General features: G+C 37.8%; 1 protein-coding gene across 1 annotated transcript; it reads right to left on the reverse strand.

Annotated features, from left to right (window-relative positions):
• Positions 1–10,178: 10,178 nt before the first annotated feature.
• LOC139889772 (uncharacterized) lies at positions 10,179–10,628 on the reverse strand. Its single transcript, XM_071872705.1, has one exon. It carries the CDS (start codon positions 10,626–10,628, stop codon positions 10,179–10,181), a length of 450 nt encoding a protein of 149 aa, XP_071728806.1.
• Between the last annotated feature and the right edge of the window lie 3,088 nt (positions 10,629–13,716).

Raw genomic sequence — 13,716 nt, forward strand, 5'->3', positions numbered from 1 at the left:
CTTTTATAAACCGTCTATAAAATCCCGCGTGCCCAAGAAAACTTCGGATTGCTTTCACATTCGATGGTCTAGGTAAGTCCTTTATCACACTAATTTTAGCCTTGTCAACCTCAATTCATGCCTTAGAAATTTTATGCCCCAAAACTATCCCCTCGTTAACCATGAAGTGACATTTTTCCCAATTAAGAACCAAATTTGCATATTCACAACGTGTTAACATTTTATCAAGATTTTTAAGACAATGGTCGAATGAATCTCCGAATACCAAAAAATCATCCATTAAAACCTCCATAGTATCCTCACCATATCTGAGAAAATAGCAAGCATACATCGTTGGAATGTCCCCGGGGCATTGCATAGCCCAAAAAGCATCCTCCGATAAGCAAATGTACCATAGGGACATGTAAAGGTCGTCTTTTGTTGATCCTCGGGGTCTATCGGGATTTGGAAGTATCTCAAAAACTCGTCAAGAAAGGAATAGAACTCTCTCCCGCTCAAACATTCGATCATCTGATCGATGTAAGGGAGTGGAAAATGGTCTTTTCGTGTTGCTTCATTTAGATGTCTATAGTCAATGCATACGCGCCATCCCGTGATGGTTCGGGTTGGGACAAGCTCATTTTGGTCATTTAAGATTACCGTGGTCCCACCCTTTTTGGGCACCACTTGGACGGGACTCACCCATGGCAAGTCGGATATTGGATAAATAAGCCTCGCCTCCAAAAGTTTGATCACTTCCTTTTTAACAACCTCTTTCATGTTTGGGTTAAGTATTCATTGTCGTTGGACAACCGGTTTGTAGTTCTCCTCCATGAGGATTTTGTGCGTGCAATATGATGGATTGATCCCCGGGATGTCCGTGGTTTTCCTACTATGGCTTTATGGTGAGACTTAAGTAATGAGACAAGTCGGGTCTTTTGGTCTTGGGTGAGTTTTGAAGAAATAATCACCGGAAGTTGGTTTTCTTCCTTAAGATATGCATATTCAAGATGTTCGGGGAGCTCTTTAAGCTCAAGAGTTGGAGGCTCCTCCCATGAGGACTTGATTCGGAATCTATCTTCATGAGGGATAGACTCTAATGACTTTTCTCGAATGGTCTCATCTTTACTTTCAAAATCATCAACATTAACATTCATCAATTCCTTAAAATCGGCCTCTAAATCCACAATCTCATTATCACAAGTTTGGTCGAATTCCAAAGTATCAACCTTTAAAAGTTTTTCAAGTTCATTATGCACATAAAGGTCAATATGGTCAAAGGCATAGCACTTATCATCATCGGTGTTACTCGGTTGCTTCATAGCTTCTCGGATATTGTGTAACATCCCGCGTTTTTCCGTTAAATTTAATTTTAACACCGTCTTTTTTTTTAAAACATAATCTTTCGTATTTAAATTAATAGTTTCCGTGAGTAACGTTCATTATATTCCCGCTATTTAATTTTGACATCACCCGTTTACTCGAGCGTTTTAAAAATATTCGTTTGGTTAATTCCCGCACCCGACTACAAACATGAGGGACTTAAGTTGACAAGTGGGCAAAGTGGTGACTAGGTCAACTAGTCAACCACTTCACCTCCTCCATCCATTTCCATCCATCTCCCTCATCTCTCTTTCTCTCTAGCAAGAACACACACACACAACACCCAATTCAATCATTCATCATCTAAATTCGATTTAGGAGGCTTACAACAAAACAAATTACATATTTGGAATCCTCTCTTCATCCTCTACAATTTGATACCAACTTCATCTCGTTTGGGTAACATTTCTAAAACTCTAGATTTCTCTAAATTCGTGTTTTTGATTTGAAATGGTGTTAGTTAGTGTCTATGGCTCAAGTCTAACATGAATATATGTTTGGTTTGCTCGATTTGTTGTTTTTGGAGTAACTAGCATGAACTTGAAATGAGTTTGCTTAATCCTTGATTTTGGATGAGTTAATGTTGTTAGATTGTTAAAGTGCATGTTTTAATTGTGTTACTAGTATCACTAGCTTCGTTTTGATGCGTAGGTTGATTAAGAAAACTTCAAAAACATGAATATTGATTTTGTGATGTTTGACTAGGGTTTGATAGTTCTTGACATGAACTTTTGATGCTTGAATGCCATGGAATGTTAATTGTTAGTGATTAGTTGTAATGTATGCTTAATTACATTCGAAACGGCATATCGTATGTGTAAATTGGATTCCCGAAACTTAAAATGCAATTGATGAACTTGAAACTTTGAAAATGGACTTTTAAACGATCACTTGACGAGAAATCGGTTATGGAAAATGTTGTTTTTGTTTGATGAAACATGTTTAGTTGTGTTCCTTGTCAAAATAGCTTTCCAACGGTATAAGATACGCTTCCTAATTGTTTACGGTTTGAGTTTTGCGTTTGTTTGAAATTTTACCAAGCCTTGAACAAGTGAAACAGGCCAGGGACCAGGCCACGGCCATTGTCGCGCCGCGGAGCAATTTGTCGCGCCGTGGCCCAAAGGGTGATTTTAGAACATATTTTTCAAGCTTTCTGACCTTCAACATAGGCATTTGTCGCGCCGCGGAGCAATTTGTCGCGCCGTGACAATTGCCTGTTTCATCCGAACTTCAGCAAACTTGTTTTGGCCATAACTTTTTGACCGTAACTCCGTTTTCGATGAATCAAATATCGTTGGAAACGTAATAAGATTTCCTTTCTAATGGTAAGGTTTTGAAATGTCAACTCAAACTTTATTACAATCGTTCTAACATGCTTTTATACTTGATTCTTGCATGAAACTTGACAACGTGATTCACATGCTATACTATTCGAGTCGTAACGAGCCATAGGACTAATTGAACACATTTCACCCGACCTTGTGTCGTAACCGGTTAATTGATATAACTTACTTGTTTAGGTCAAGGCTAAGCAACTTTCATGCACACGTTTACTTGTTGAAGTACTTTTATACTCGTGCACTCGAGGTGAGATCATAGTCCCACTTTTAATCACTTTTATTCTTTACATCGTGGGCTGAGAAACACATACATTTCATACTTATTTACTTATCATGCTTTTACATTGTGAACAAATACGAATACAAAGATGCATACGAGTTTGAACAAAAGTCCTCAATCCAATTATCATTAGTTCCACTTGCAGGGTGTAAGTGTAAGCGTGTAATTATGTTGTGTGGCCATACGGGTTTAACAAACCCTCATTCAGACGGTTCGCTACCGTTAGTGAATGAAATATAATTTCAACAATGTATAGTGTAAGTTCTAACACTAAATTCAAAATTCAGAGGGAAGATTCGGTTAAGCCTTGATAATTGGGTGCTCGTGATACAAATACTATTTTGGAATGTGAATGATTCTAGTTGAGCAATTCTTAAAGAACCTTGTGGTTCAATACAATTTACTTACTAAACCTATGATTTCACCAACGTTTTCGTTGACAGATTTCTATGTTTTTCTCAGGTCATGCACGATATGTGAAACATGCTTCCGCTTACTATTTGATACTTGCATCCGATGTCGAGTATACATGCATTTCATGGAGCGTCTTTTGACTTTACTTTAAACCGTGTCGCCTAGATTTCAATCGTACTTATAACGTTGTACCTTAACTTTTGGTTGAACAATTCTTGTAAACTTTGAAACAATCTTTATTTTGAAATGAAGGCGACATATTTTGGTCAAACGTTATCTTAAAGACTTATAATCAGGTAATGGGACCCACGTAGCCGACGCCGTCACTTGACGATTTGTCGGGGTCGCTACAGTTGGTATCAGAGCCTTGGTTGTAGGGATTTAGAGTTCATTTGTGTCCACCCCAAGTCATAGGGTACATAGGTGAATCTAGACTACAACCGGCATATAGACTGAAGTAGGAATTATTTGACAAATTGTGCATTTATACTCGAACTCTTCTATCATATCTAACTCGTATTCGATCTTGATCTTACGTTGATAAATTTTGTTGATGCGCCACCTTGACTTTATGAAGTAATGTTAAATGCACATGAGAATCAGGGTAATATAATTTCCGGGATTATATTACGGTGATTCACATGGACGTTCCGACATTATGACGTAAAGAATTTAAGGCGAGTCAAGGAAAATTTTTTCTCTATCCTTATTCCATACTGTGGTTAGTATTGTTGAAAATACTAACCAACGATATTCTTGTGTCATGAAGGAACAATGGCTCGTCGACGCGCTCCTCCCGAAACTCCCGAACAAGCCCTCCAACGTATGATAGCCACTGCCGTGGATACGGCCATGGCCGGTCACTCCTCCAACAACAACAATAACAACCACAACCACAACAACCATGGAGCCGGTAATTCAAACGAGGGTTGCTCCTACAAAACTTTCATGGGGTGCAAACCTCACACCTTCGATGGGACCGGAGGACCGGTCGTGCTCACCCGATGGTTTGAGCAAACAGAAGCCGTTTTTAGCATAAGCGGTTGTCGGGACCAAGACAAAGTCAAATATTCCACCCATACTTTTGCCGGTATCGCCCTCACATGGTGGAATACGTATGTGCTGTCGGTGGGTATCGATGAAGCCCACACACTCTCATGGGCCGACTTAAAGAAAAAGATGATCACCGAATACTTCCCGCGCGAAGAGACCCGTAAGCTCGAACACGAACTAAGAACTTTAAAAGCGGTCGGGAATGACCTAAAGGCATATAATCAACGATTCTCCGAACTTGCTTTGATGTGCCCAAATCTTGTAAACCCCGAATCTTTAAGGGTTGAACTTTACATGGATGGTCTCCCCAAGAGCATCAAACAAGGAGTAATGTCATCCAAACCCGCTAACCACCAAGAGGCTTTGAATATGGCCCGTCAATTGATTGAAACAGTGGACGAGATTGAAGTGCCGGCACCTAAAGCCGAGGATAAGTCGGGTGACAACAAAAGAAAATGGGAAGCCCCCCAATCAAGCAATTACAACAACCTCGCCAAGAAGCCCTTCATCCCCAACGGCAAGAAAGGTTATACCGGACACCTACCGTATTGTAACGAGTGCTACAAACATCATTTAGGTGAATGTGGCAAACCATTTTGCTTGAAGTGTCAAAGAAGTGGCCATGTAGCCCACGATTGTAGGAATACCGCTCCCGTCGCCCAAAAGGAGCACAATGCACCCAAGACGGGTGTTTGTTTTGAATGTGGCCAACCGGGTCATTTTAGGAGTGCGTGCCCAAACAAGAAAATCAACCCCAACGCACGCCGTTGAACTTTCAACATCAACGCCTAGGATGCCCGAGACGACGATGGACTAGTCACGGGTATGTTTCTTCTCGAAATTCTCACGTTTCATGTTTATTCGATTCGGTTACCGTTAGACATTTTATAAACAAGTCTTTGACTCGTGCTCTTTACATTCCACTTTTTCCCCTAGATACTACTTAGACGATTTAAGTGACCGACGGAAATTGTTGTGTGCCTATAAAATTTTATTGGAGGATATACGTTAAGACTTTTGACTTGACACCTATAGAACTAGGGAGCTCGGAACCTATTCGTTTAAAAAAAAAAAAAAATGTTTCCCCATCATCTTGTATAGGTTATTGTGAACTGATTAATTTTCGGTTGGAAACCGATACCCTCTCCCTCGCATCCATGACCTCATGATTATTTGCACGAATCCCGTATGTTCCAAATCGACCTCCGTTCCGGTTATCATCAATTGGGGGTTAAGTGAGACGATGTCTCCTAAGCCACTTTCCGAACTCGCAACGTTAGTTGTAAAACTCTCTTAGTACCGTTTGATTTATTTAGGGCTCGCCCGTATCCATAAACCTCTTGAACCGCGTATGCAAATTCATATAGACTAATCTGTTATCGTATTTATAGATGACATCTTAACTTATTTAAGTAAAGAAGGAAAACGAACAACATCACCATCTTACGCTCGAACTTTTGAGAAAAGAGCAACTCTATACCAAATTCTCCGAGTGAGAATTTCTGTTGAACGAAGTCCAATTTTCTAGACCATGATGTCAATGGTCAAGGCATTACAATCAATCTCGAAATCAAGCCACATGTAATCAGGAAACTCTACCAACTCGGACTTGTATTCGTAAAAATCTTAGATCTCGTCTGTTATTACCGAAGATTCATTTCTGACTTTTCTCGTGTTACACTACTTTTAAACTCGTTAACTCACTAAGGAAAACTCTAAACCTCTCCGTGTTCGAACCTTGAGCGTGATTCTTCACACCAACATTCTAGTTAAAATCGTATAGCAACAGAGGGAACTCGAACATGGAAATATTTTTATTTGAACGCCGAAAGGCATACTCTCTCAAAAAAAAAAAAAAAAAAAAAAAAAAAAAAAAAAAAACTAAAATTCGTTATTTTACACGAAGAATTCGAATACTAAATTGTGGATCCGAGCAAACTTCTCGTCATCACGTACCACACTACATACCTCTGTTATTTCACCGTTACCGTCTGATATTACTGGAAATTAAGATAACACGCAATCCAACGATACTTCACTCTTCTTTGACTTAACGCCCTTGTGTTTCTGATAATCGGTCAACTATTATTCAACCCCGAACTATACAACTACGTGTACTACCTCGTTTCTCTTTTAGACTTTGACTTTTGACAACTAGAGGCACGTTATGGCAACCTCGAGATGTAAACTCATCCTATTCTAAGTCCTCATTTCACTACTATCTTTACCGTTCGCATTTCCGTTTAAAGAAACTCCTTGTAACATTTCTCCATGGATAGAGAAACTCCTCATATTACATAAGTATTCGCCACGAGGGTGAATAGTCCTAACGAACATTTTTTTTCGAACCCTAACTGACTCGTTCAAACATATCTTAAGAGATTCTATTCCAACACGGTGTATCTTTGTTAATTATCCCGTATCGAAATACTCGTTTCACTTCTAGTTTTACAAGAAGCCTCGGGACCGCGTTTAGACATGAGTACCGCGTACCATCCACAACCCGACGGACCGAACAAACATGTGATTTAAACCTTGGAAACCATAATACAAGTTTGTATTACCAACTTCAAATTTACTTGAGAAAAGTATTTTCCTTTAACCGAATCCTCGTACTACAATGATTTTCATTCAAGTTTTAACGTCACTCCTTTTGAAACCACATGTGACCGGAAACGTCATTCTCCCTTGTCGAACCAAGTAAACGATGATCAATTCACCGGGGCCGAGGTTGTTCATGAGCAACCGAGAAAATTTATTCATATTCAGGTAAAACCCTACGCGACTCGTAATCACCAAGAGCTACGCCGATGTTAGACGTAAACATTTCAAATTCCACGTGGGAAACCGCGTCACGTTAAGAGTCGCACCTTGGAAAGGTGCAATCCGTTTCGGGAAACGTAGGAAGCTAAATCCGCGATATTTTGATCCTTTAAATTCTTGGGGTGTTTTGGACCCGTCGCTAGCCGTTTAGACTTTTCCGACTCATTTTGGGTCTCCGTTTATCCTACATTCGATGTATCAACTCAAAGACGTGTTTTGCGAAACGAGAACTTGTTATCTCCTTTGATGAACTCACTATCGACGATAACCCTCACTTCCTAGGAGGACCGGTTGAAACCATAAATCGTGAAGCCAAACCTTAAAACATCGTATGATCCCGACCGTCAAAATTCGTTGAAATACCCTAGAACGTACTTCTCCCTCACTCGTAGAATTGGCAACGCAAGATCTCGAGGAAGATTCAACAACTACTACTTCCAACTAAATTTCGGGACGAAATTTCTTTTGAGGTGTGGATAATGTAACATCCCGCGTTTTTCCGTTAAATTTAATTTTAACACCGTCTTTTTTTTTAAAACATAATCTTTCGTATTTAAATTAATAGTTTCCGTGAGTAACGTTCATTATATTCCCGCTATTTAATTTTGACATCACCCGTTTACTCGAGCGTTTTAAAAATATTCGTTTGGTTAATTCCCGCACCCGACTACAAACATGAGGGACTTAAGTTGACAAGTGGGCAAAGTGGTGACTAGGTCAACTAGTCAACCACTTCACCTCCTCCATCCATTTCCATCCATCTCCCTCATCTCTCTTTCTCTCTAGCAAGAACACACACACACAACACCCAATTCAATCATTCATCATCTAAATTCGATTTAGGAGGCTTACAACAAAACAAATTACATATTTGGAATCCTCTCTTCATCCTCTACAATTTGATACCAACTTCATCTCGTTTGGGTAACATTTCTAAAACTCTAGATTTCTCTAAATTCGTGTTTTTGATTTGAAATGGTGTTAGTTAGTGTCTATGGCTCAAGTCTAACATGAATATATGTTTGGTTTGCTCGATTTGTTGTTTTTGGAGTAACTAGCATGAACTTGAAATGGGTTTGCTTAATCCTTGATTTTGGATGAGTTAATGTTGTTAGATTGTTAAAGTGCATGTTTTAATTGTGTTACTAGTATCACTAGCTTCGTTTTGATGCGTAGGTTGATTAAGAAAACTTCAAAAACATGAATATTGATTTTGTGATGTTTGACTAGGGTTTGATAGTTCTTGACATGAACTTTTGATGCTTGAATGCCATGGAATGTTAATTGTTAGTGATTAGTTGTAATGTATGCTTAATTACCTTCGAAACGGCATATCGTATGTGTAAATTGGATTCCCGAAACTTAAAATGCAATTGATGAACTTGAAACTTTGAAAATGGACTTTTAAACGATCACTTGACGAGAAATCGGTTATGGAAAATGTTGTTTTTGTTTGATGAAACATGTTTAGTTGTGTTCCTTGTCAAAATAGCTTTCCAACGGTATAAGATACGCTTCCTAATTGTTTACGGTTTGAGTTTTGCGTTTGTTTGAAATTTTACCAAGCCTTGAACAAGTGAAACAGGCCAGGGACCAGGCCACGGCCATTGTCGCGCCGCGGAGCAATTTGTCGCGCCGTGGCCCAAAGGGTGATTTTAGAACATGTTTTTCAAGCTTTCTGACCTTCAACATAGGCATTTGTCGCGCCGCGGAGCAATTTGTCGCGCCGTGACAATTGCCTGTTTCATCCGAACTTCAGCAAACTTGTTTTGGCCATAACTTTTTGACCGTAACTCCGTTTTCGATGAATCAAATATCGTTGGAAACGTAATAAGATTTCCTTTCTAATGGTAAGGTTTTGAAATGTCAACTCAAACTTTATTACAATCGTTCTAACATGCTTTTATACTTGATTCTTGCATGAAACTTGACAACGTGATTCACATGCTATACTATTCGAGTCGTAATGAGCCATAGGACTAATTGAACACATTTCACCCGACCTTGTGTCGTAACCGGTTAATTGATATAACTTACTTGTTTAGGTCAAGGCTAAGCAACTTTCATGCACACGTTTACTTGTTGAAGTACTTTTATACTCGTGCACTCGAGGTGAGATCATAGTCCCACTTTTAATCACTTTTATTCTTTACATCGTGGGCTAAGAAACACATACATTTCATACTTATTTACTTATCATGCTTTTACATTGTGAACAAATACGAATACAAAGATGCATACGAGTTTGAACAAAAGTCCTCAATCCAATTATCATTAGTTCCACTTGCAGGGTGTAAGTGTAAGCGTGTAATTATGTTGTGTGGCCATACGGGTTTAACAAACCCTCATTCAGACGGTTCGCTACCGTTAGTGAATGAAATATAATTTCAACAATGTATAGTGTAAGTTCTAACACTAAATTCAAAATTCAGAGGGAAGATTCGGTTAAGCCTTGATAATTGGGTGCTCGTGATACAAATACTATTTTGGAATGTGAATGATTCTAGTTGAGCAATTCTTAAAGAACCTTGTGGTTCAATACAATTTTCTTACTAAACCTATGATTTCACCAACGTTTTCGTTGACAGATTTCTATGTTTTTCTCAGGTCATGCACGATATGTGAAACATGCTTCCGCTTACTATTTGATACTTGCATCCGATGTCGAGTATACATGCATTTCATGGAGCGTCTTTTGACTTTACTTTAAACCGTGTCGCCTAGATTTCAATCGTACTTATAACGTTGTAACTTAACTTTTGGTTGAACAATTCTTGTAAACTTTGAAACAATCTTTATTTTGAAATGAAGGCGACATATTTTGGTCAAACGTTATCTTAAAGACTTATAATCAGGTAATGGGACCCACGTAGCCGACGCCGTCACTTGACGATTTGTCGGGGTCGCTACATATTGATGGTCACACGCTTTTCACCAACTCCAATGTTAAGTTGGTTGCGTTGTACTAAGATGATGGTGTTGGCGGTCGTCAAAAATGGTCTACCTAAGATGAGGGGGACTTGAAGGTCCTCCTTAATCTCCATGATAACAAAATCGACCGGGAATACCAAGGTGTCAATGCTAACCAAGATGTCCTCGGCGATGCGAATAGCGGTATCAAACAAATGGTTGGCCAATCTTATCCTAATTCGAGTTGGTTTAAGAGGTCCATGACCAAGCCTCTCGTAAAGTGAATGGGGAATTATGTTAATGCTTGCACCTAAGTCGGCTAGCGCATTGAACACTTCCGATTCACCGAACTTAAAAGGGAAAACAAATTTTCCCAGATCTCCTAACTTATTAGGGATCCTTGGCCTTGATGCAAGAATCTTGTTGCAAGAATCTTGTTTCGTCATGATATTTACCCCTTTGAGATATTAGCTCCTTGATGAACCGACTGTACTTCGGCATTCCTTTAAGCACATCGGTGATCGGTAAGTTAACGAGACGTTTTTCATCATTTCTTGAAACTTTTTGTATTGAGCCGCCACTTGTCCTTCCTTAAAGCGTTTGGATATGGCACCGATCTCGTAATCTTTGAAGACTCATCACCCTTTTTCTTACCCGATTCATTGTTACCCGTACCCTCAGTTGAGTTGACCTCTTCTTTACCCTTCTCCTTACTAACCCCGGCATCCTCTTCAATAAAACTTTGTAGTGGTTCATGGGTTATAAAGGGTTGTGGTTGAGGATCTGCAATCCCCTTAGTGGTTAAACCGCTTCGAGTGGTTATGGCTTTGACATTTTCATTTCGGTTTGGGTAATTAGGGTTTTGATTGGTGTTTTCGGTGGGAATCACTCTCGTGTTTTGGTTTTGTTGATTTTGGTTTGGTTGTCAGTTATTGTTGTAATTGTTAATTGGGTTAACTTGAGTATTTGAAGGTAAAGTTCCTTGTGGTCTTTCGGCAACTTGTGTGACGATCGCTCCAAATCCATATGGACGAACACGTCATTCATCAATTTCATTGCGAGGTATTTGACCTCTATATGATACGTTTTGTAAACATTGCATTCTTTTGAAAAGGCACACCATAAATGAATATTTAAATCAAAGGTTTTCGACATCTGATGATTTCTACATATAGACAATCACCGTAAATAATAGTTTACAATAGTACTTCTGTTGACAATGCAGTCAAAATAAGATACATGGTGATGATTTGGTGAATGCAACGTTTCCTTGAAAAATATGCCATGTACGACTCCATGCACATAGCTTGTCTAACATATAAGCAAACAGCGGAAGACTTCTAGGAAACCTGAGAATAAATATGCTAACAAGTGTCAACATAAAGGTTGGTGAGTTCATAATTTTAGTGTTTCGCATAATCTGTATATAAAAGTGGATCACAAGATTTCAGTTGTTTCATCCAGAAACGTTTATCAAAAGTTTGTCAATAGATTCTACGTAACAGAGCACCCAGGTAACTAAGCTTTAACGTTATAATGATAAATACCTCATTCGTTTTAATACACGCAAACCAATGTGTCATAAACTCAAATAACACACGTCCGTTAAAAGGCTAGCGCTCTAGCTCGGACGGGGATGTCAAGCCCTATGGATCCATATACTGTTATTCGCGCCCACCAATCCATATCCTATGTACTGGCAGCTACAAGTTACCAAAGCTAAGGGATTTTCGATTCAAAATCAGTGTAGAATTAAGTATGTACTTGTATTCATTGCGTTTAAAATAAATTGCATGTATTCTCAGGCCAAAAATATATATTGCAAAAGCAATTAAAAAGGGAGCAATGAAACTCATCTTAGCAGCATATAAAGTTGTTCACCAAAATGTGACCGAAACTCGGATTACCAATTAATCGTAGATCTCAACCTAGAGAATATATGTTGGTCAATAAATCTCTATTAAGCTAGGTAAGGTTATAGTGTATCACAATCCTAATGCTCGAGACGTGCCTTATATAAGGATTCATTTACTCGTATGGTAATATTTAAAAGTTTACTTTATCAGTCTCGTAAACAAGTTGTTTAAATCTTAATTGCAGATTCAAAAGCAATTTCAATTAACGTCAACCATAATTCAGTTGATCATATCTTTTAATCCGTTCATCGAGACTATTCGATATCTAAATGAAAAGTTATTGATTTTTCGCCAGCTTTCCAAAAACATGTATATCATATACCTTTTACCAGTAATATATGTATTTAATTAGTGATTCATTATAAACTGTTTAACGACGAAATTTAGCATACAAGCATATGTAAATATATATACTCGAGCACTAGACATGGATACATAATTAATATATAAAAGATAAGATATGAGTGCTTACGTATCAGTATTGAGATTCAATATTGTAGGAAAGTACGTAGACGTAACGGAGATGATAAACACTAGGTTTGATTCACAAATATACCCCCGAACATTACCCATAAACTCCTTGGCAATAACCCATAATTTCCTTAGCTACCGCTTGAAAACCATTTTGAAAGTGACACGCTCATAACCTCGTCGTAGTATTTTATGTATAATACTAATTAATAATATTAATAATAATAAGATTAATAATAATATTAATCTTAATAATAATAATAATAATAATAATAATAATAATAATAATAATAAATAAATAAATAAAATAAATACGGAGTAATATATGATTAGAGAAACAAGTGTGTGAAAACTGAGCCTAAAGTCGAGCAATTTATAGAACCTTTTCTGAAAAAGTACCCCATGCGATCGCATGGGATTTGTGCTTCAAGGCCATGCGATCGCATGGCACCCTGGGACAGCTCACAAATTTTTAACTTCTTGTTTGTCGACATAATTTTATATTATATATATAATATATTTAATTTATATAATTAATTATATATTATATTAAATTCACATGCATAGTTGACTTGTAATTTTTGTTCTGATAAGTCGTACGTCATCACTCGACTTATGTCCCGGTTCCGGTTTTTCAAATGTCCTTTCGTACGCTGAGAAAACTTGCATTTTACGTTTCGTGTCACGTACCTTTGTCAAAATATAGCCTTAAATTATCCCTAAACTATACCACTCAAAGTATATCTTAAACTTTCGAGTATTTTGGTCATTTACTTCTATAAATCATCATCTCGCTATTTGTTAATATATATATAATAACAATTCGTTTTTATGACCAAGTTAATATTATATTTTATCGTATTGTTAAATATATATTTTCAATATTAATAAACACGTTTTAAAATACATATCGCAAGTTATTCATATAACTAATTCCAACAGTTAGTATTCCTTATTATTGTATGTGTCCAAATTACGTTATTTAAACAAACACTTTACCATTTATTCCGAATACCGTTAAGAATGAATGATTTCCCAAATCAACGTGGACCTCACAACAGAGACCCGTAATAATATCATAATCCTTAAAGGACTCATTAAATATCTTTTAATTCAATCGTTTGGCATAATCTTTTAATTCCGTAGT

The sequence above is a fragment of the Rutidosis leptorrhynchoides genome, chromosome 2 (genome assembly GCF_046630445.1).
Source record: "Rutidosis leptorrhynchoides isolate AG116_Rl617_1_P2 chromosome 2, CSIRO_AGI_Rlap_v1, whole genome shotgun sequence".
In the NCBI taxonomy this organism is placed as follows: domain Eukaryota; kingdom Viridiplantae; phylum Streptophyta; class Magnoliopsida; order Asterales; family Asteraceae; genus Rutidosis; species Rutidosis leptorrhynchoides.

Coding starts and splice junctions, on each gene's coding strand:
- LOC139889772 (XM_071872705.1), bottom strand. CDS start 10,628: ATGACGAAACAAGATTCTTGCAACAAGATTCTTGCATCAAGGCCAAGG.